The sequence below is a fragment of the Haliaeetus leucocephalus genome, unplaced genomic scaffold (assembly GCF_000737465.1).
Source record: "Haliaeetus leucocephalus isolate CR32 unplaced genomic scaffold, Haliaeetus_leucocephalus-4.0 Scaffold162, whole genome shotgun sequence".
Classification (NCBI taxonomy): Eukaryota; Metazoa; Chordata; class Aves; order Accipitriformes; family Accipitridae; genus Haliaeetus; species Haliaeetus leucocephalus.
The window spans coordinates 13,266,946-13,292,048 of NW_010972598.1; the positions used below are offsets into that span (position 1 = coordinate 13,266,946).

Sequence of the window (25,103 nt, forward strand, 5' to 3'; positions counted from 1 at the left end):
GCTACTATTTTCTGCAGTGACTAGTGTGTGTTTGTGTGTGGTCATCCTGAAGACTGGGTGCTTAAGGAGCTGTTATTTGCCACTTACCTGAAAAATCGAACCCCTTACAGTATCTCAAACTAGACATCCAAAATCATCAGTCACTTTGGCAAGCGTTGACGTGTGTGCGATAGAAACGTCAACCGGCCCGGACTGGGTGGTGTGCCCAGGGCTCCATCTTTTTCTTGGAGCTCTCCAGAGTCCTGAAGCTGCTTTAAGCTCCAAACATGGAAACAATTTTCAGACATACCCAATTTAAATAGGAACTTCATTCCCTACTGAATTTCAATATACTCTTTTGCATAGGCACATACAGATCTGATTAGTCTCCACGCCCATTTATTTTTTCCTTAATAATGGTAACCAAACAAATAAAACACTTTAGCTAGTAGGTATCTTATGTTACCTCTGGTTGTAGGAAAAAAATTACACAGTATACTGTCTGTCTGAACACAATAGTCTGTCATCATGCAGAGATGATAATATGTACTTTTGGTACTGCACTAAAATCTAGGAATATAGTTAGTCATTAATGCCACTCACATTGTGCTAGGTGCCGCATCACCACAGTGTGCAGTATTACATAAAATCCTGAGTTGTTACAACACGTGCATACTGCAGTTGTGGGTACAGAAAAAGGTGAGCTTTAAGTGTTTTTAGGAAAAGATGCCCTTAACGTTAGACTTCTGCAACAAATCTTTTATGTCTACCATGTATCGTTTAGGTTCAGAGACTTGCCAATATGGATAAATACAAAGGACCATTAATATGAACTGGAAAGATAGCTGCATTGGACTCTCATTTTAGCAGCAAAAGAAGTTCACAGACAGTGTTCGAGCTCCAACAGATAAAAATTACTGGTAGCTGTGTTCTACATGATCACATTCTTGTTTGGACCTACAACTAATTGGTGAACTTCCATTCAGATGTAATTGTCATTTAAGATACAATTTTGTCTCTTTCACGAGTTAGAAGTCAAAGAACTTATTTAGTGGGCTCAGTGAAATGCTTAGAAGTATTTTACCTTAGCTAGTCTTTCGGGGTCACCAGGATGTCTTGGGATGACCTTTTGCAGTCTTTGGAAACCATAATCTATGGTAGGTTCATTTAAAGCTGAAAGGAAAACAGAAAAACCCCACCATATTATATGAGAGTATATATCTATCTTTGTATGACTCCAAGTTTCATTACCTAAGAAAGATGGATTTCACAGCTTCTCCACAGAAAGCCTCTCATTGCCTGGGCTCCTAGAGGGTCTACATTGCCTACTGCTCAGGTGAGCCCTGATCACTCCGTAAGACAGGCTGAATACTAAGCTAAGCTTTAGAAGATCTTCTGTGTGAGGATCTTTAATCTCCTCTCAAAGATAATACTTACTTACTCTACCGCTAAGAAACCGGGGACACTCAAGCTGTTAATGTGGACCGTGTTATGCAGACCAGGTCCCCTGACTCCTGGTACCCTAACTCCACCCATTTAATTGTACAGATGTTTCTGCTATTATCTATATAATGAACTGCATGGTGCTCCTGGACAATCCGTCAGTGTGGCTGTAATTTGTTAAAGAATTAGTTATATCTTTCTGCTTACAGCTAAGCCCTGAAAGAATTCTGTGCATTCATGCGTATATACACACATGTCTGCAACCCCCTATGCCTGCTCATTCTGGTGGGCACAGCTGAACTGAATTTACATGCTCATTTTCTGCCAGTATTCCAGAAAATGCATTCAGAGGCAGATATGTTGAACCAAATGACAAAATTTATGTGAATGCTGCATGCTATTTGCAAAACTTCTTACCGAAAGTACTCGAAAGGGTCACACTAGTGAGTTCAGCTTACTCAATACGGGAACAAAAAAATCATGACTTCTGCACTTAAAACTGCTCCAGTTTCCAATACAGACTTCTCACCATCTATTGAAGGCTGAATTAATAATTTGAAAGATACAGCCAGGAAGCATTGTCACAAAATACTCCTTTAAGGCTGGGAGTATTTACTGTGGACAAAACTGACCATGGCAGTAATACAGCAAGTTATAGTACAAATGCAAATTAGAACAGGTCTTCTACTATGTTTGTTACACAGTCAGAAACCAAGAGTACCGTATTTGCTCATCCAATAAACAGGTTACACACACGCCCCCAACATTTTGCCATCGCAAACTAGGGCACAGCTATTCATTAGTCGCATTAGCTTCTTCAATGGGGTATGGCTATTATGCATCCATAGCCACTTCACTGTAATGATGTTAATCTCCAGTGGATAAACCAAGATATTTTAACCCAGATCCTCCGTTAGTAATAGCTGGTAGAGCCCTACTGGCATTGCTGATAATTTCATAAAACTTCAGACACTTCAATGCTCTCTACCATGAAATCATGGCAATAATAATCTAATTTCTGATTATTCAAAATTAAACTCCAAATTAATACAGAAATCAAAAGTCAGTTCTGTAGCATTCTGCATACTCATTGGCTTTGCCTCTAATATATTAGGATTACTAGTCTTTACTCATACAGTTGCAGGTACGTTTTTTAGAATTTCCTTATACTTCAGAATGTGCCTTATAATTCAAATGACACATTCATGCTGAGAATCTTGCTAAGAATTCCATGACACGTTTAATAAGTAACTTATGTAAGTCCTTTAGCACTATCCTCAGTTTAGTGCTAGTTCTACCATTTGTGGTTCTTTCAGAAAAAAAAAAATTAAAAATAACTCATGAAATCAGCACAGCTGAAAACACCTGATTGCAAGAGACGTTGATGGCACTTATTGAATCTTCCAAAATATACTCAGCACCTTACAGGATAACCATCTCAGACACCAGAAGAATGAAACTATCAAGTGAGACAGACTATTACACTGATCCGGATTCTCTGTTTATCTGTGTCTGTCTCTGGTATAACAACATGAAGGTAAAAGGTCATATTCCCCACTGAGATACATTTTATATTTACTTTTTATTAAATAATTATGGCATGGCATGAAGTTTAAATATTACAAGAGATAATCAAGTGGGAATTGAGCAGAGAAAACCCAGACCTGAGAATTTAGTCTTGGCTATACTTAGAATGTCTTTGCTCTCCACTGGGAGCCATTCTGGTTTGCTTAAGGAGTTTAATAATACACATTTCAACTGCCACAGAATCTACATCCCATTTGGGAAGAGGGTTTTTCTTGGGGGGTGGGGTTTTTTTGCCAATAATCCTGAGAATTATAGGCCAATTCTCTCAAGAGCCTATACATCATTTCTCTTCTTGATTACAAGTCTAATCAGTTAAGTTATATATCTTAAGCTAAGCAAAAGCAATGTAAAATATATAGGAATTCAAACATATATGTATACATAGTTCACTAAAAATAGCTAATGGGAATATACAAAATGCTAATTCAGGAAGAAGAAATTGGCTATTCTTCAACAAACATTTTTCCAATGGATCGACATGGACATTTTCATTCTGATAGATAAATAGCAGCAAATCATTTCTCAACAATGTTGAATTGTTCTAAGAAGAACTTGGCCATTTTGAGTCAATGTATATATTATGTCTTTCAGCACAAAAGGTTTTCTGTTCAGATTGCAACAAAATTGCCTACTACTAGTTTTACTCATTAATGAAACAAAAATATCTCATCATGAAATCCTGCTAAAAACCAGCACCCAACACCTGTAGAAGTAAATGGTACCTTTTCAACTGAAGGGCAAGATGTAGAATCCACCAGCAAGTTTAAACAGCTTCACCACAATGCTACTTCCACTGAGAAAAGAGCTACTGGATCAGTAGTGATTTATCTATGTGTTACACAGAAATGTGCCAAAATTATATCCAAATGCCTTTGGGTTCATGGATTCAGAGACTGTAAAGGGGTCTGACACAGAAGCAGACTGCTTGTTATTTCCTACAAATCAGATATCTGAAATGAAACCCACAAGAAAACTGATTCAGGTACAGCAAAATCCCTTCAGCAACTCTCAAATCCAGGCACATGGGGTCTCTTGAATTTCCCAGAACATAGTTTAAAAAATTGTGCATGACATGATATAATGTATGCAAAAAAGGGCAACCATCTAGTGAATAAACTACACTGTGGGTCAGTCTATAAACCTCACTCTAGCATAACTGTTGTAACAACAGAATTGTTACAGTCAGCAGTAGAGAGAGGTCTAAATGCCCCACAGTCTGCCAGACTTTATTTATGACAAGGCTTAAATAGAGGATGGCACAGCGCTTCCTCTTTTATATTGTTCCTTACCCTCCAAAATCCATGCTTTCATTGTAAAAATACAAGTCTCCAGCTATTATGACTCACTGGAATAGGAGAAAAAAAAATTCTCACACTTGAGCGACTGATGCTGTGACATCTGTTTGCATTTGCAAAACCTGAAACAACAGCTCAGTCCCATTCATCTCAATGGGGACTAACTCAGATACCCAACGATAACAGTGCTGACATTTAAAGTATTAATTATTTCACCACACATCAAAGCACATAAGACTGTTGAAGGAAGATGATGTTATGAAGATCTGCACAATTTACCGTGAGTGACAGCTCATTCTGATATTGCCAGCGTATGCCTTGGGAGATGCGCGCTCTCCCTCTCCACCAATCAAAAAAGGGCCACGTTCAAGGACCTTAGCAAAGTTCTGCAGCTGATCTTTGCTTTACTCCATGAAGCAACCCAAAGGGTAACAAGTCCTCTGTTTGCAAAGTATGAATGAGAAGAAACAAAGTATGCATACCTCTAGAAATACCCTGAACCCAGAAAACCGAGCCGGAGGGAGTGTAGTATTTGCAGTGTGACGCCTAAGCTTCTTAAAGGTGTTAACGTAGAGAAAAAGGCACCAGTGGCCTTAAAGGCTTGAATTCCAACTTTGCACTAGTGACTACCTTCACCCAAGCCAACAGTAAAGAGATGCTTGGTGTTCACCCTACAGAATAAAAACATTTCCATGTTGCCAGCTAGAGAAGCTCGCTTGCTATAATTATGCTAGTCCTGGGCTCGGGAGGTACATACATCCTGGTCAGCCTGCCTGGGGGGTACGCTGTGGTCGGGAGTTGGAAGGATGCTGCTAGAAGTGTACTGCAGCGGTCCGGTGTTACATTTGCTGTCTTGGTAACAGCTGTTCCAAACACCCTACTCCCAACACAGTGTTGCCTCCTATTGCACGTGTCTTTCATAGGTTAAAGCAGTGGAAGGAGCAAATGCTTTCTGTCACATCAGTTCTGGCCAAGTGAACTCGCTCTTCCAATTTGTAGAGCTCACTGCATCCTTGTAAGCGTTGTTTCCCACAAGCAGATAACCAGACCTTCTCAAATCTACTTACAAGCTTTCGCAAACCAGTACCCTCCTATCCTTGGTACTTGGCATAGAGACGGATACGGTGCAACCCGGGAATCCAACATATCCTACAGATTATTTTATATTGCATTGCTCTGACAAGTTAACCCCTGGAGGATTTCTGCTCAGCAAGGAAAATTATGTTCAAAACCTCCCTGATATACACATTTCCAGGTTAGCATCTCTATGACAAAGTAAAGGCAGAGCTGTGATCAAACTTAAGATATGAAAGCCTACGAGACATATCCTCAGCTGGCGTAAACTGATGTATGAGTTATTAAAGTCGAGGGAACTATAATGGAACTACTTACAGCAGCAGAGAATTTGAATTTGCGTAGTATTAAAAGGAGAGGATGGGGCTACTGCTAGATTAGCAGCAGAGAGCAAATGTCTTGTTAGTCTAGGAACAGCTGATGAAAGAAAAGTACTTCAGAACATGGAGATGTATGTGTAACCTGTATTCTCACCAGATTAAGGTACACACGGGGACTAAATATTTAGTTGTGGTGATTTAAAAACAGACTTTTTATCTCTCACTTTAAGTATATACTTAACTACTAAAGTATGTAAGTTGGTGCAGCAACTGCCATTAACATATAACAAGCCATTTCTCTAGATTTTTGCTGTAGTCTGTGGTACACCATTAGAAGTCCATAGAATCCTCTTGGCTTCACTCCTATAAAAAAAGTTTTCCATCTGGGAACCTTATGGAAAAGTCCACACATCACATTTCAGCGATGAGAGGAATTTGATGGCTGAGTTGCAGCACCCTGAATGATAGCACTTAAGAGTGGAAACGCTGACAGAACCATAACTACAGCAATGCTAGCACAGCACACTTTGCAAGGAGCCTATTATAAATACACATTACAGGACACATATGAGCTTCCCTAACAGCCCTACTGTGGCATTTAGATTTACCCTTGAAATTTATATCTAATTTTTATAGTCATCTTTTCAACAGTTTATCATTTTCTTCTTCAAACAACCTGTCTTATTGTGACTCTTTAAAAAAAAAAAGAAAAAAGCTCAAGTATAATCAGGTCAAACATTAATATTTGATTGTATATTAAATATTGAGGGCATAGGCAGATACACACAATACTAAGATCATTGTTTTTCTGTTTCCATGTTTTAGAAGAGTATTGGTGTTCTGGTGATTAAAGCCGTGACTAGAACCTGAGACATCCGTTCCCCTGTCCATCTTAAGCTTTCCTGTAAAACCACAGGCAAGCGGCTAATCTTCCTTCATCCTTCTGTGGCAATGTCTCACCTAGAAAATGGAAGCACATGTCTTTCTGTAACCGGTTGCCCATGTCTGATGCAGTGAGGCCCTGATAAACCCTCTGAGGTCTGGTTTTATATGAATAATTATTCTTGTTATACCTGTGAAGTACCTATAGCCAGCTACTCAGTATTTTACATATGACTTGACCCTTTGTGCTTTTCATATGAGGTTATATCTCAGCACTTAGTAGTGATGAAGGACTTAATACAACATGACCCAGGTAGTACCGGGGCTGCTAGTTGCTGCTGCTGTTACTAGTTCTGACAGAACTACATCTTCACGTGCTTTTAGTTTGCAGGATTTTACACTTTTCAGTCTCCTGGGCTTGATGTTAATGTCTCTGCATTTCTTAGGTTTTTGCCAAGTGCAAGCTGAATGTAAAGGGAAGGTATTTAGAGGAGAAATTCTCATTTATAGATGCAACTACAATTCAAGAGCGAAGTGGTCTTATTTGCGTCTCCAAGCCTACTGCATTCTCTGATATGTTATCTGCAAACTTTGTGACAGCTAGGAGAAATATATTGCAATCTAAAGTACTAAAAGTATCAAGAAAATAATAAACTTCAATTATCATGAAAAAAAACCCCAGATTTTCATTATGATGCACAGGACTACCTTACCAATAATTATAAAATCTATTGAACTTTCCTTTTCAGTAGATGATATTTGTCTGCTACACTCTACCCAACAAATAGATGCACTTCCATGCTGCTGCTGAGTATATTTTACAGAGTGCTATGGATAAACACATGCATTCTGCGGGCAGTGGTGTTTAAACAACGTGGTTTCCTGAGGCTGTCCTTCTGGTAGCTTCTCTGCTGTATAATAACATAATTGAGCTCTTCACCCTTTCTTTCACTGGAGGATTAATTCAGATCTCTCTTACCAATTTCGATTTTCACAGAAATGTGCTGGAACTGTGCATCTTTGATGCTCCTACCTTTCTGATAAAATCTGATAGAAATCGGTCAAGACGTTCAAAAGTTGTTGTGGAAGTTCTGAAGAAGACTTACAGGCAGAAGGACCTTGACTGCCTGAATATATCTCGCCTAGGTTAAAAATCAATGCATTTGTTCACAGCAGGATCCCAGCAGTTTTCTGACAGCACAGCCACGGAAAGAAAAAAAAATGCCACCATGTTATTTTCATAGCTTAGAAGTTGTTTTTACTGCTATTAGCAGCAACAACCTGGGGGAATTGATTACACCGGTGAGCCTCTACCTAATAGCTGTGTTTATCATTTTGCCTGCCATGGTGGGAGAACTGCAGGTTCTTGAACAGACAGATTGAAAAGTTGTCTGTTCTACCCTTGCTCTAACAGCTCGGCATCTTCTGTGAAATGCTGTTTTGTAACATATGGCAGTAAGCACCCACTCACTCCTCCGAGAATGCTAACAGATATCCCTATGCCAATAACAGCAGTAAATAGGGATAGTATATTTAACTTTCTTCTCTTCTGCTGGCTCCTACATGCATCTTCATGTCCATTTTTTTGTGGAAGCACTAATTAACATGGCAAAGAACTGCACTACAGTCTGACTCAAGTCCCCCCTAGATGGTACAAGCAAGTCTTGCACTTAAAACAGCTTTACAGTAATAACACGACTTTTCTTCATAGAGGAATGCACATTTCTATTACACATCTCTGTATCACTTTGTTCCTAAAACTCTTTCAACATAGGTGCCAACAGCACACAGATGCTGGCCCTCAGTAATGCTTGTGTTGAAGACACTGTGAGAGCAAGGCCTCAAGAAGCAGAAAATGGCATAGAAGAACTTTACATTTAAATCTGTACTAATAACTGAAGAATTAACAGTCTCTCTTTCTCTGAAGATAAACGCATCAGGCCTAGCGCAGCCTCTACAAGCCCTGTACTGCACATGAATCAATGACACCGTTTCCTTCGCTTACGGAGTGCCAGACTCCGGTAAGTTAACCTGTCCCATCGCTTTAGAAACATGATTGTATTTGCATGCAGATTTGAATCTTTAACCTGTTTGATGGCTTTGCCGGTTCCCTCTCAGGAAAAGGAGATAGGTTTAACCTGCTCAGACATCAGATTCATCTTTTCCCAGAGACCAATGAATCAATGCACTGCCTTAGAAGAAAACATATTTCAAAAGCTTTTGGCCAGATCATGATCTCACAAGCCCAGGAATAATTCCAGAATGACTTTGCACTGCGCTGGAGTTATTTTGGTGCAAAATCAGAAGAAAGTCCTAATCTCTTTGAGCTTGATTCAAAGTCAGTTTCAGTCAATGGATGATATTTCAGTATCTTCAATTAACTGTGAGTCAGGCCTCTAGCATAACAAAAATAATCCTTTGTCAGTTAGGCTTATATTTCATTAGGGTACCTAGTACCTAGTATTATATACCTATAATTGAAGACTTAATTCTTGCTGCAGGTTTCTAGGTGTGGCAGTTGTATGAATAAATACCTTTCCACATACATAACTAAACACTAATATAGCATGTGTACTAATAAGGGTTATATAAAACGGCATAAGGCAGTAACAGGATCTTCACAAATCTGGTTCTTTCTAAAGTCCTGAAGTGTCAGATTTTCCACTTTTGGGAAAATTCTAACTAATTCACTCAACAGGTGGTTAAGTTTTTACCTTAAAATTTTTAATAAAAATTTCTTAGACCTTCATTATTATTTTTGAGTTAAATTATGATTTAAAATTTGACAACTATAATACACAAAGATTATTTAATGAGGATTGTTGGTACTAAGAGGCTTTAAAAAATTAAATAAATCCTCCCATTTTGAGAAATCTGAATACAATTTGGTGGGAGCAAGTCATTCAATCTAAATATAAGTCCACCCTTTAGAACTTGGTGCACCATTATTCTCCAGCCATGCTTAATAGGCTTCAGAAACTTTAGTGTATATGTCGTATGCCATCATCATTACTACTGGTACTGACAGTTCAATGAGATGGTCATCTGGTCCCATGTGACTTTTTTCTTTTGGATCTATAGGTAATGTTTTCCTTCTAGCAGAGGTGAATATAGGGCACTAAAGAAGTTGATAATCCATTTAAGAATTAAAAAACCCCAACAGATTTATTTTCCACTCAGCTCATTGGCTTCTCTCGATACAAGATGCTCTCCTTGTCCTCTGGGATTATCTTGAAAATGAAAGGTTAACCCCAGCGAGAAGGAAATGTAAAATAAATACTATTATAAATAAAACATCTTCCAGTATGTACAACAATGCTATCATGTTCCTGTACACTCAATATATCTATAGGCAGACCCATATCATAACAGCATGAGCTTTAATCTGGCAAAAATATTAACACATGTAGTAACAGTGCCTTAACACCTCTGCATAACAATGAAGCTATCTCCTTACATGTCCAAATGTCACAACTAGCAGAGTGGCCTTCAAACAGCAAGAGGCTAAATAAATAAAGCGAGCAAGCAAGCAGAGAGTTGTCAATACTGATTACCAAAACAAAGAAGCTGTGAGCTCAAGCTCCTCTACCGTAAATCGCAATCACCTACCTGTGTAAATAAACCTGCCTGGTGCGCCTTTGCAAAACTGTTTGGATTTGTATGATAATGTCACTTCAACCACCCCGGGAATGTGACGTGGAGGTGTCTGAACTCGAATGGCATGAGGCGTGATAAGCTAGGAAATAACAAAAGCAGAGGCACAATTATGACGTGTCCGTGTTATTCCCCCCGCTTTCGCTTTTCACCCTCTAAACATGCTTTATGAGTAAATGCATTGCTTATTCCTATATAGGACACACTATAGATCAGGCAAGTGATACATCTGGTCTAGTTTCTTGCCTCTGGGAGAGGAAGACACATTTTAGGATAAATTGTCACCAGGAAAATAGTGCTGGTTTTGCCCGTTGCTTAATTGCTGGCTTATTTCTGGACCCTGAGGGAATTCTTTCTCCTTCCCAAACTCTAACCCTTTCTTTATTTCTTTACCTTTACCTGTCTCCAGACGCCTAGAGTTGTTCAATTCCATTCTGGGTATTACTGAGCAGTTGGTCTCAATAGTATCACACAGCAAGGAGTTCCACAGAGAAAACATGTTCCATTAATTTCCTTCACACAGGCTTATATGGCCCGCCTTACACAGCACCATTTTTGTACCATTATTGGAATAGGAATTAACACTGTTCCCCTTCCACTTTCCTCAGAAAAGGAGTGTTTCTTCAAGTTTAGCAACAGGAGGCACCTCCACCTACCTCACTCCATACAAGCATGGTTCCAAATACAACTTGCAGCCCATCGAAGAAGTTATCTCCAATAATGATCACCATCGCTCCCCCTGTAGTCCAACCTTCACTTGGGCTGATTGCTTTGATACACGGTGTGGCTAAACCAAACAAAAAGGACATCACAGCATCAGGTTATGGGTGGGGTTTTTTTCCCCACACACAGCTTTGAGAGACTGTTCGCAATACTGGGTGTAAACCCTTGCAGGAGATGGGTGCAAGCAACTTCTGTGCACATTAAGCGGTCCTAAGTCATACTGAGGCAAACCGTAGCTTAGAGCATCTTCACCTGTCTGCTCCTGGGAGTTTCCGCACTGCTGCAGCTTCACGGCTGGCATGAATTCCCTAGTGCGGACAAAGGCCTAGGACAAGTCCCCTCCAGCCATTCACCCATGAAGGCTGCTTTACCATTCCACAAAGCCCAGTAAATAAATAAATAAATAAATGCATGTTTTCTGCCTTGCTAGTGTTAATTACTTGCCTATTCATTACTGGCACTTAACATTGTGTCATTAAAGCCTAATAGGCCAACTGTAGTGGGTGTAAAAATGAAACGCTTAAATGATTGTGCAGAGGCTGTTTAAAAAAACCTCCACTCATTAGCATATGATCACACAAAAGCTAAACCCTGTGAAAAGAGGTAGATTAAGATTTATTAAGTTTATCAATGGGTAAAAAAGATATGGGAATATCAAATGTTTCCTCCAATTCCTACCAGGAGACAATTTCTAATAGTTTTCTTGATTTTATATAGTAGATTTTTTTTTTCTTCTCTCTTCCATATGTTCAAGGCCTCTGGACTATACAGCCCATCAGGAACCCAATATGGTTTCCAGGCCATAACCAAAGTCAATCCATCACTCCATTCCCAATGTTGACAGGGTCAGAGGTGGAGGGGAACTTTGGCAGTGCTCCAAAAACATGAGACTCCTTTGAACAGCCAGTCAATCACATCCAATCAGTCAAGGAAAAACTGGATGGCTTCCTAGGCTAGGAATCCTGGGATTTTCCTTCTACCATTTCACTGCCCGCTGGGGGAGAATTAACACCGCTCTGAATTCTTTACTGATTCAATCATTTTCTTCCAGTTCATTAATTCTTCTTTTAGGTTGATATAGGGCACAGTTAAGAAGTGGGGCAGCAAAACATTATAATGAAATAATATCCTTGCTTGTCTTTTCTACTAACATCACTAGCTCTTCTCACTTTCACTAGCTGCAGGGGAGGGAAAAGTAGACACAGATAGCATTTTCTGCTAATTTTGAGTACTGTCTGTGTGAGAGAGGTGGAATGCGTTGGTAATGAATGTATGAGAAGAGGGAGAGGAGGGGCCAACCATTTTGAAGCTTAACAGATACAAATATTTGTAATTGCTTTAATATAGTCCAAAACCCATCCTGTAGCCAGCCATGAGTCTTGCTTAGCCAAACAAACTAAAATCAATTAGTGTCAGTTTTCTCCTGCGCATTGTTATGCTTTGCACATAGTTTGTTTAAGGGAACTAGTGACACTTTTTCATACACATCTTGTGCTGTAACAGTTCTGTTTAACTAAGATGTCATGTTGCCTAATTTGCCTGAAATCAAATCTATCCCAGCTGAATGAGAAGTCTGAAATTTAGATAATTCTTAGTGTTTCTGTGTTTTTCATCTTTGCAGTACAGACTAATTAATAAAGTGGGGAGGGGGAGTCTCTTAGATGTAAAGAGGATCATATTTTGCATGCAGTAGACACTGTTTTCCTGCCTCTTCCTTCTCTAAACCCCTGAGGTTCTGCAGTGCCCCTTAGCTCTCCTTCCCTCCTGAAAACAAATAGAAATTGAGGAATGGGCAATATGCTTTTGCATTCATTTGTGTACTGTTCTTCATACAAATATCCTACCTTCTGAGGGGTCAAGTCTCCTTGCTCTCCGTCCATGCTTGGAGTTGTTGTGAACAAACATGTTGTCAGACACTGCCAGTACGTGTCCATCAACATTCACTGTTGTTGATAGCACAACCTAGATATTTAGAAAGTGAAGAAAAAGGAAGGAGGCAGGTAAACAATTTACTGTGAAATTCAACTTGTTAAGGATTAATTGTTCAGTTTAGTTAAAACCTGTTCTGTTTGTAAAATGGCATCATGTCCTGCAGTGTTTACTCCCTAACAAGAAGGGGAGAAAACATTTTCAGCCTTCATTCTATGCATTAATTCCATTTAACATAGCATCCTAAGGACGATATAAAGCTCTTACTGTATAATGAACCAGCTACTGCAGGTGGTCCTAAATTTAGTTTCCTATGATGCACTGTAGCATAGCTGATGGCAAAGAGGTCTATATATACCAACACGGAGGGCAGGCTGCAGAGCACCACAGCAATTCGCCCTCCGATACATACATGCAGATTCAGAGCCATCTGCTGTACTGCGCACACATGCAAATGTATCCGCATCTGCTTCGAAAAGACAGGTCTCCATTGACTGAGCAAAATGGAAACTCCTACTACGTGAAAACAGTACCTAATATGTCTGGGTTTTGACATATGCATGCTGAGTGCCTCTTGAAAATCATCTGAGCCTGAGGACCCCAAATCAAGCAGCAGTTTTTAAACCTTAGCCTCCATGACTTATGTTGTTGGGCTCCAATAGCATATGAATTCTTAGAGGAAGTAACTGTATATGTTAATTAATCCCACTTAGTTTTCCCTTTACAATACAATACCCAAAGCTGTAAGTCCTAAAAATCCTGAAATATATGTGCGTTTAAACCACAAACTTTTAGGAAAAAAATTAACAAACTGCATTTTAACTACTGAAAGAAGATGCATCTCCTTGAAACTTTCAGGTTTCGGCCATTAGTTGGTGTAAATCAGCTTAACTCCATTCAGCTGCCACACAGCTACAGTAATTCACAGCTATTGAGAATCTGACCCTGGATGTGTTCATGAATTTTCACAGATACAGCTGTCATAGTCTAGGTAAGAGAATGTCAAGCTCTAATTGTTGATAAAACTATATTCAGCATATAGCAGGAGAAACCTTGCCCTCCTACAGGATTACGCTAGCTTAAAGAATACTTTCTTTCTCGAGACAAGTTTAATTCATTCCAAAAGGCTCTTGTCATACCGTACGCTTATACTTCTCAAGCATTCTTGTCACAAAATGTGTTGCTTTTGTGTGCCAACTGATTTCATCATTGCACATTTGGGTGGAGTGAGACTCCTATCCAAAGTGAACATTTCCCGCATGACATAGCTGAACCCACTCAGATGCACTTCATTATTTTCCGTTAAACAATGGAAATAAATTTTAATCTCTCACTGGCCAGCACAGAGCACACTATGGCAACAGGGGAATAGACCTGAATTATTCCAGTGTCTGAAGTATTTACGACAAGTGTTCAAATTGTAACCAAATGTAAATAAAAAGTATATCATATATATACAGTTACACTATATAATATATACATATCTGAACTCACATACACAAGGTATGTATGTGATAAACACACCCCCACATGCTCTCAGTATGAGATCTTTATAATATATGCAGACTTTAAGTATACACATATTCCCTGTTTGAATAACCGTATGGGTGTAAATGTTGTGCACAATACAAGAGCCACATTTCAGTAAGAGTTGTAGAGATCCCTGTCGCATGAGTAATAGCAAGAAACAGTCCTGTGTTTAGAAGATAAGTGCTGAGCATCCTCTATTCCCGGAGCCAGCAGGAATGGAAGATGCACTTTTAGACCTCCCTCCATGAGCGGTTCCATTTTTATTCACCTCTCCCATTCATCACAGGAGGGTCAAAGCCACTTGGCATTTCACAGGCTGGGACCTAGGGTAAATAAATACAGCATTCACAGGGACAGGACAAAATGCAAAGTTCAGATCTGGACCAGAACATTCTCAAAGTTTTGGACCTTATTTGCAGTAATCTCTAAGGAACTGTTGAAATTCAGCAGAGACCTTTGTCATCTTTGCCACAACACTACTAGCCAACTCATTATCAATGATGTGAAGTACGAACATGTGAGACTGTGGACATAAAAATTATTGAACTTCTTCACTCCAGTCATTCCCTCTTGCCTGATGAAGATGACAATCCAATTGTTTTATACTGAAGATTAAAACCCAACGTTTTATGGACAAAAGGAAGAGGAATGCGCATTCCACTATGGTCTCTAACTCCCAGGCCCTTCCCTTTCACAAGCCAACTGCTTTCCCCCAGTGAGTATTTCCTGGGTCATGAAGGGTGACCCTTTCCATCTGGAATCAATCAGTCAACTCCTGACAACTTCCTGAAACACCTCACTCCATTTCCTGTTCTCTCCCCCTTCTCTCTTTCCCCCTGGTTTGCTTCACTCTTCAAAACTGCAGGCCACAGCAGCTTAATGTTAGAGGGTCAGACACAGTTAGACTCCAAAACACTACACAAGAACACCTTTGACCTTCAAAAATCTTTACATCTTAGCTAAACAAATCAAGGTCAACGTTTCTTACCATTACCTTGTTAACCATTTCTATGCGTTTTTGCCAATAGCCTTCTGAACACATATTTATCAATAACACTTGTTCTCCTAACATCGTAAAACATTCCAGGCCTTTTTTTTTTTTTTTAAAACCTGTATTTAGTGCCGATGAAAGGTGATGTGCAAACTTCCCCGGAGATTTAAATTCTCAGATTTGTCCACAGCACTTGCAAATTACTGGCAGATGGTTTTGGTGCATTTTTCTTTTCCTGATCTGATGGCACTTCTTGTGTATGAGAATTTGGCTTCTATGCCTATTCAGTTGATGGTCTTCTACCTCAAATCAGTAGTTAATGCAAGATGTAATCCTAAGGGAATGATCCAAGAACATCAAAGTATGGCAGGTAGGCCATGGGTTCCGGTAATTGTAGCTGAGGGCCAAATTTGACACAGACAGCATAAAGACTAAAGATTGTGTGCAGCCCCACAGCTGGATCAACCCATCACCTCTGTTGGAGTTTCAGAGGACAACCAAGCAAGCAAGAAATAAAGAGGGCAATGTGTTATTCCTTCATCCATCCAAATGTAGGTTCCATCTCCAGGAACAGTAAGGGAGTTACACACTTCTAAGCGACATTTTTGGCAGTTCTTAAGATTCTCTCTGCAAATCTGTAAGGGTCTTGTTATTAGCTAGGAAGCCACAGACATAAAACAATGATTCCCAAGCAGTACTGAAGAAATGCATGTGCTGTATCTCCACATTATTTTTGTTTCCCAGGTGGATTTCTGCAATGTAATCCCTGCTCAAAAACCACAATGAGGGTTCACCTACCACGACATTCAGACAAACCGTCTTTAGCACATTAAACTCAGGTTTTCTGAGCTGCACTGCCCCCCTCTCGCTCCCCTGCAAAGTTCTAAGTGTTGTATTTCTTTACAAACCTTTACCTGGCTACTACAAATTTTCCTCTCCCATCTATACATTATATTAGTATTTCTATATTCTAAAGCATGCTCCTCTTAAAATCACATATATGCAAGTAAATACACATCATCGTATATATAAAAGCTGTATCACTCATAGACACCTATTTAGACATATGGTACAAACATTCCAGGCATACAGGCATTTACTTACATGTAACATATCTCATCACTGTGTAAATGATCTCTCTCAAAAAATTCCTGTTACCATTCCAAGTGTGGAAAAAATTCTTTATGACATTGTACATCTGGAAACAATATTACATTCCTGATGCACTTTCCCTTATAACTCTCTAGTCACAGCACCATGTTATTTTAACTTTTCAAAAGAATAACTACTATGAGGATTTAAAAAATTATCATCATTATTATTATTTTCCAGCTGGGTGGAAGAAAAGATGTCAGGCCTCATCCTGCTGTCTTCACTTGGACAGGGCTCCCATTGATGTCAATAGGCGTTTTGGCTGAGCGAGTAATACAGGAGTAGATGCTAGAATATAATGTCTTTGCTTCATAGTTGGATTAGGAATAAGATAAACAACATGAAAAATGCCAGCAGCCTCTCTCTGCTCAAAACCTCCACTGAATTCTTTGGGAAATCCTCCCTGAGACCCTGAGCCTGCTGCAAACTCTAGGCTAACAGAAAAAACTATGCACATGGACTTCATTTCAGGAATGGGGCCTCCTAAGATTCTAGGGGCACAAGGGTAGGAGATAACTCCTGGGTCACTGACATCTTGTCTCCTGCTATTACAGACAATCAAACCATGAGGCTACTTTTATAAAATTGTCTTCAACCATTTCAAGCTTTTGCCTTTGGTATTCCCCTTGTTTTTAAAGCCTACTTGTCCTGATGGTTAGGGAACTTATGGTTTACAGCCTAAATTTATTCTTAGTCAGTTTATACTTAATGCTAGCTTTAAAATTATTATTTCCCATTCTGATCTACCTTAGGATATTTTTAGACAGCAGTTCCCTTCTCAGTGCATGTCACTGAAGTATTTAAGCCAAGCTCTTGTCCATTCCCCAGTCACCTTAATGACCCGTTCCTGCACCTGTTCCAATTCCATTTGCATTCTCTTTTGAATATAGTTAAACCAGTATATTGTATTCCAAACAAGAAATCAGTGGGGTACAATGGTACAAATGCATCCTTCTCACTACTGGCAAAGCTTACCTGAGACATGGTAGAATTTCATCTGTGGTTTGTTTTTAATAGATGATACACAACTCTGGCAACTCACTGTCACAATGGCTATTTGGTCTTCAGATGTGAGCACATTAAGCTCCTTGAGTGTTTTTTCTTTTGCAGTTGCAGTCAGTCCTTCCCTTACCCAGATAGAATCTAAAATAACATCGTCTTTTGTTGGGTCAGTCACTAGTTGATGAAGAAATCTGCCACCCAGTAATAGCTCTAGACTCTGCTGATACTAGTTGCATTTGTTTCACAATCTATACCTGGGAAATTAGTCTCTCATAATGACATTAGTCCGTGTAGTATTCATCTCTCTAACAACAGTTCAGCGATTTCTATCCATATCCAAATCTGACCGTGGGGTCTCTGGCACATTCTTTCACCATCAATCTGAAAAGGATTTTGATTTAGAGCAGTTATGTTTCATTCTTGCTATCCCTCTTTATTTCTTACAGTCTACATTCCTAACTCACAACATTATCCCACCACTCTTACCCATTTTTCTTTTTCCTGAATGACACAGTTCCTTCAGAACTTCGTATGAGAAGCTAGCTGGGTGAATTCTCAAACACAGCCTGCTTTGCTCACGTGCCCGATGATGAACTGATTCAACCACTCTGAGGTCAGGAAGGAAACCTCCCCAGGGATACACCTTGTTATTTTTCCTTTCTCTTTCTCCCTAGAGCACCTAGAGGGGGATACCTGCCAGGAAACATTCCATGTCATGATTTCTGTTGAAAACAGAGGGCAATTGCTGACCTTTCTCTTTTTGTTTCTAAAAAAGCATGTTGGTTCAAAGATGACCATTGTTAGTATTGATGTTCTGCTGCCTTGTACCATTCTCTCGACCATGGCACTGTAGGATCTGTTTAATCAGTGTGTTACTGGATGAAGCAGAATTCCCAATCAACAGGAGTCTAATGCGTTAGCACCAGGTCTCAGCTGAAGCATTTTAGCTGAAGTGCCTCATCTTAATTCCACAGAATTATTGTCCCCCATTACACACCGGTCGTTACCATTAAGTATCATTGGGCTTCAATCAAGTTCTCTAGGAGAAGTCCTCATTAAATGGAGGGCATCATATTTTTTTTTTATTCTGTTCCCAGGAGAATCACTCACTGAGAATACAGCAATGACAGTAATGACAATACCTATGTAAACTCAGATTTGCAGATTAGCTGAACTCAAATAGTCAGCACTAGGGTTTGAATAGGTGATTTTAGCATGCTTTTTGTTTTGGTTTTCTACTGACAATCTTTATTCAGAACTATTTTATTTTAAAAATAACCAATATTTGCTTCAGTTAAATTCACAAGGACATATTACTTGATCTATGTATGTATTTGAGCAGCCATCAAGTAACCATGAAAATATCCATTAGTTCTAGAAAGATTCCCTTTCCCTGTTTTAGCCACTGACAGACACTGAAGTAGTGAGTGATTCACAATAAAATTATGTTACTAGTGGGGAAAAAAACCCCACTAAAATAATGATCACACATCCTTTAACTTCTGAAGTAGAACCTTTTTTCAACAGTAGAAAATCTTTGCATTTGATTTTAAAAACAGTAAGTTAAGAGATTTTCATTGTATCTTTGAAGCTCTACTTAATATCAAAGCAAATTTCAAATAGTTAATGTGATCACAAAGCAGCTGGTGTTGCTCTCCAAACTAAAGAATTATACTAAAAAAAAAAAAAAAAAAACCAACCAAAAACCTCTTCAGGCATCTGGAGCTGTATTAAATTTACAATGCAGTGTTAATGTAACCTTTCCATCCCTTTTTCTCCCCACCCCCCTTTTTTTTAAATGCATGTGATATAAGTGAAATCTAACATTTAATTTAGTTTAATATATTGTAACTATACTATAAAATACCTAAATCTTATATCTAGAAGTGAGGCTGAGGCCAGGCTCAGAGACTGGATCCCAACACCCTGGAACTTTGGTTATCAGCCAAACCAAGCCCAAACTGTGTAGCTTCACACCCATCTCTAATCAGAAGCATTAACTTGACACTTTTCCAGACATGAGTAACCACTCTTCCATGCTGGAAGAACTCAGTAAGATGCGTTGTACAGCACTATTTCCATGTCTCTTATTTATATTTGTGTCTCAACAACAAAGCCTGAGTTTTGGGCTTTCATTCAATCTCCATTAAAGAGCAAAAATGTTTTTTGATGAGACCCTTTCAGTTCCAGGTTTCAGTAGCAATTTAAATGAGAACTTTGACATAAGGATTCTCTCTTCTGTTTTTTTTTAATAACCATAAAAAGAGTATCTTAATGCCTCCTGGAGATCTGACAAGCACTACTCCATTGAAAATGAATATATTTGGTTCTGCAGAAAAACATAGGTACAAATTAAAAGATACTCAGCTGAGCATCGCTGCAGAAGTCTGTTTGCATAAGGAAAGTTAAATGCATGGAAATGTTTGAAAGAGGAGGGCCTTAGTGACAACAGCTGTACAAATAATTTACTAGGAAAAAACAATAAAGGTTTTAGATGTGGCCCAAGAATAAAACATAATGAATTAAATCATAAAATGAATAAAATACCCTACTGCACTGTGCTTTTTAACCCTCCTTTTACTCTGCTCACATCTTCCTGTACCGGTAGGACAAACAACTGTCCTTTCAAACCTAATAAACAATTCTGCACATTAATTGATTTGCCGGATGTAAATCATAACAACTAAAATGAAAATGAACATGTTCACAGTGTGCAAGCACACCACTAATATTTGAAGTAATCTATCTTTTTTTCCCGCTTCTGACTTTAAGGGTAGCTGACAGACTATGCTCAACAAGCAGCAGGCAAAAAAGTGTTTGCCCAAATTTAAAAACAAAACAAAACACAAAACAAAAAAGGAACCCAAAAAATCAACAACAAAAAAAGGAGGATCCAGAAGACAGAGACAGTGGATCATTCAAGAACACTCCTGACTTTTCGTTACATTCAAGGAAGTCATGCTTCTACCCTTAGAAACAATGAGGCAGGCAGAAAACAAGCTGTCTTTGCTTATTGTCTTTACAGTTCATCATGGCTAATTTCCTTTGGAACATAGAGATTTTTTACTCCCAATGTGTAATATTTCACCAATTGAACTACCTTTTGTATCTTTTTTTATACATACAGACCTCTGTAGCCCAGAACAAAGTTTGTCAACGGACGCATCCAGTTTTGAACAAGCCTGAACAAAGATCCTGCTTTCACTCAAAACCTCAAGCATTTTGCAATTTGTCTCAAAGGGTTCATTTTTGTAACACTGAAAAAAAGTCTTGTCGACATTTTTGGTTTTGACAAAAAGTAAGCTAAACCTAGTGGTTTTGCCCAATCTTGATTAATTTGGGGGTTTGAACTTAAATCTCACAATGAAACTCAAAGGATATGAACTCACATGGACTGAAAGTGCAAAAAGGAGTTAAGTAAGCCCTGCAAAACAGAACCAGAGAGTTTCACTTGGCTCTCTTTTTCCAGCTTGGCATATTGTAAGGCAGAAAACCCAGATGAAGAGTCTATCCCAGCTCATTTTCTTCTCCAATAAACTGCTGATTTTGGTACAAAGATCAAAAGCAAGGCCATACTTTCTCATGTACAAGAGGCATCCAGGTGGATGGAATGAAGGCGTTCCATCAGGAACCATGTGGGTGCTGCTGTAAGACTCATTTCTGTTTCCCTGTTCGATGTTTCACTGGAAACTTGAAGCTCTTTAGGCTCTATAACATCACGATTTGGGGTGTGGAGATACAGAGGTGAAATAAAGAATAAAGCTGATACTAGAGAGAGATTTCTGCCAAAAAAACCTAGATCCAAAATTCTTCTACAGTTCAGCAGGATCAAAATCTAGGATTTTAGTCTCACTCCTCACCATACAGAGGGGACAGCTAGTGTGCAACTGAAATCAGATATGAATTTCTTCAGTGTTCAGGTGTGTTTGGATCCAGAATTTATATTTGGCTGTTACGACCAATATTATTTGTAATATGGCAGTGCCTAGAATCCCCAGGTGCTAATCAGGATACCCTTGTGCAAGATTTTTTACAAACTCATAAGAAAAAAAAAAAAGAAACTCTATATTTATGTTTCATTACATTCCACAATCAGCTATTTTAGCTGGCTGTAAGAGCTAACAAGATCTGTTTACACGCTATAAACTGGGTTTTCCTTTACTTACAGATTTTTTTGCGTTCTTGGCAGATGATATCCAATTGGTGTTTTTTCTTTATGGCAATTGCCACTTAAAGAAAAAAATCAGCACAAATTTCCTAACGATCAGCACCTCTTTTTTTTTGATGTCTTATCATCTCTAAAAACAGAGAATGAAGAAGTCACTGCAGCCTCTTTAAAACACTCGTGAAAAAAATTAAGTTGGTCAGGAATTTTTCTTTAAATTTACTTCCACTCAAAACAAAAAATTAACAACTCTTTTATATTTTTTGCCTACATTTCTTTAAAATTTTTGGAGCTTTCAAAAGCTTTCGTTTCACAGTATTTCTCTTAACAGTTGATCTCTTTTTCTTTTTTTTTTAATAAAAATATACCTCCTGTGAATTTTTCATTGCGAGTAAAAGTAAAAAAAAAAAAAAAAAAAAAAAAATCACTTGGCTATGAAAACATGTTTTGGTGGAAACTTTTAAACAACTCTGTAAACTCCTATGGAGTTTTAACTTCATTCATAAACAAGGAAACTGATGCAAGTGCCCAAGTGATGAAACGTGAATTGCCAAACCTAAGGATGTCACCTTCCCACTACAAGGCTTGTGGGTCTACAAGAAAATCACACATCCCTCAATAAGCTAAAATCCTCTTTGTATCAGGGATGTGACACAGTGAAGGTACAGTAATAATGATAACAAGCAGTAACAGCATTTACAAGGACAGTCCTGATTTTCATCAGTCGATTTCGAAGGCTCTGGCTGACAAAGCATGCATGCAGTTTCTCAAACGCTCTCCTGAATCAAGACCACAAAGTTATCCAAGGTGAGCAACCCCATTTGCAGAGGTGGAAATATATACTAAAAGAATGGAAAAATGGCTCATTAAAGGTCACCCAGCAAATTAGTGATACAGTCCAACCATCTGACTCGCAATCTTCTATCCCTTTTGCTAGACCATGCTGCCTCACTCTCAATTGCATGAGAGTTAGTTCTAGCATCACTTCTCTACAGCGTTCTCTGCCGTGCCATCTTTCACACTACACAGAGACAAGCCAGTGCATCCAGGATGTAAAAGGCTTGAGCATTCCGTTTACATTTGTGTGAGGGCTAAGTTACAGGTAGAACACTTATTTGTTAAATGTAGTTTCGTAAAAGGTTAGGGTATGAAAGGTGGGAGACCATGTCTGCCTTTCTCTTCACCAGTGACACACTTCACCTCCTTCTGTGTTTTTATTAGCTGGTATTCACAATACATCAGCGACAGCTATGATGAAACCAGTGGCAGATTTCAGAGCAAAGCAGCTGGGTCATTGTCCCATGGGTCTTGTTGCTTTGCTGCATGAGATCTTAAAGTGACCATCACTATTTTGGCTTCTTTTTTTAAGGAAGCTGAAAGGGAGGGCATGAGAGTGTTAAAAGGCAAAAGAGATGGAAAGAGATAGGGAGCAGAGGGAAAATGAGGAGACTGCTTGTGTACCACGTACAGAGCTACTTTGAAAAATTCTGAGGCATCTAAGTATCACAAACATGATCCCTGCTGTGGGCAGCTGTATGTGCGAGTGCTTTGCCCGAGGGTGTCAAATCAAATATCCACTGCTGGTTGGTACAGTACATCACTTCCCCTTGGGGATTCAGAGTGGAAAAAGAGGAAAAAGGGGGGGGGGGTTAAATACAACAAATGGAGAAAAACTTTAACAATATCTGATAAGGCTTATCATATACTGTCGTCATATTTATTATGAGCAATGTAGGAGAGAGGAGAGGGAAAAGGAAAAGAAGAAAAAAAAGCAGACAGGTTAATGCTGAGCCTTATAAGACTCACCTGGAACCGTCTCATATCTCTTGGGTTTCCTGCTGTTTTCAAGCAATTCTGATTGCACTTGAGAAAAAATTTTAAGAAGAACCTGGAAAGATAAAGAACCACGTCACTTCTGTTAACCGTAACAAAACAAGTGTTTTTATATTCTGTTTTGAAGTATACATCATAGTGATTTACGTGATGGTGTATCAGTAGACCAGGACTGTAATAATTTATCAATACAGAAACAAAACAAACAAACCCAAACCCTAACAAACAGAAGTTAAAAAAATCAGGTAAAGTACAACCAATGTGACTGTAATCCACTCTGAGCTGGGCTGCTATCTGGTATAAGTCAACATATCTACTCCGATTTATGCCCGTTTTCTCACTGCATGTGTGACCACACGATTTTAGTCTCTTTCTTTATCTCTCCCTTGCATACAAGGTCTTTCTTTTGCTGTCTGAAGGGATTTTCTGTGAAACAATACAGAAGGATAACGTTATTGCAAAAACTACAAAAACCGACAGGGCAACTCTGAAGCAGATAAGCCTTGAAACTACTTAGAATGTATTAAAAAAACAGAAACAAATACAGTTCCCAGAAGAAGCTGATGAGATTTCATCATGACGATGTTTTTAGTTATTAAGATTTCAGTAACTAAAGCAGAGAAGCAGAACTGCCAAAAGTCCGGATTATAATCTTACACAGATTTTGAGAGAGGATAACACAAACACAACCTGAAGTAATACATGACAGCTCATGCTGTCCAAGCAGATAAACCTATTAACATTGTACAAAGTTCTCGAGCCAATTATTTTTGCCCTGTCACATATGCCTATCTTTATGTGTTATTATTCTGTAGAGTTTAGCTTGTCATGTACACAAGTTGAATCTTCAGCATGCTTGATTGGCTTACCCAGCACTATGCACTAGAGCATATAGATTTTACAGTTTAGAAATACTAGGCAGGCATTTTTCTGTAACCTTTTCCACAAAATTTTGCGTCAAATCCAGGGAACAGAGGATTCATCCCTTTGTTATCTCATTAATCTGGTTAAATTTGTGAATTTCAGAGGTAAAGAAACTACACGAAAAATCATAGTTGTTGGATTAAAAACCAAACAAGCATGTCTTCAAAATTCAGACATAACAGGCAAGAAATTTTTTGGCATCCTCTATCGCAAGTGAAAATATTTTCTGTGATTCTTTCTGTTTCCATTTGTCGGACAAAATGGGTTTAACTGCAACAATTAAAGCTAAAAAAAAAAAAAAAAATCAAAGACTTGAAAATAGATTTAGAAGGAAAAAGACTTGGATTTAAAAAAAAAAATAGTTGAAGAATTGATTTAGAATACAAAGAACTATTTATTTATTTATTTCTCTTGCTGAGTGCTTTCCTTAAAAAAAAAAAAAAAAAATCCGCTTTTGCAGTAAGTTAAAGTCCCAGGTGAGCCAGGCCTATTTCCCTTTCTGTTACTATGACAACGATTTTTTACCGCAGTCCCTAAGTCCCTTCAGAACTCACACATTCATGCCTTGAATTAGAACTTTAAAGGAGAAAGATGTATATTTCCTAGGGTTTACCAACAAC

At 38.7% G+C, this 25,103-nt stretch overlaps 1 protein-coding gene across 4 annotated transcripts in view; it reads right to left on the reverse strand.

Moving 5' to 3' along the window:
* The window catches only part of EBF2 (early B-cell factor 2), a 144,220-nt gene that overhangs the window by 13,239 nt on the left and 105,878 nt on the right, over positions 1-25,103 (reverse strand). For 3 of the 4 annotated variants that reach the window (XM_010562826.1, XM_010562828.1, XM_010562829.1), the window contains 5 exons: positions 23,533-23,614; positions 12,802-12,919; positions 10,891-11,021; positions 10,190-10,316; positions 1,064-1,152 (listed from right to left, as the gene is read on the reverse strand). In XM_010562826.1, the coding sequence (XP_010561128.1) occupies positions 1,064-1,152; positions 10,190-10,316; positions 10,891-11,021; positions 12,802-12,919; positions 23,533-23,614 (547 nt within the window). Of the gene's footprint in view, positions 1-1,063; positions 1,153-10,189; positions 10,317-10,890; positions 11,022-12,256; positions 12,267-12,790; positions 12,920-23,532; positions 23,615-25,103 lie in introns of all 4 variants that reach the window. The other variant, XM_010562827.1, reaches the window with a different exon arrangement.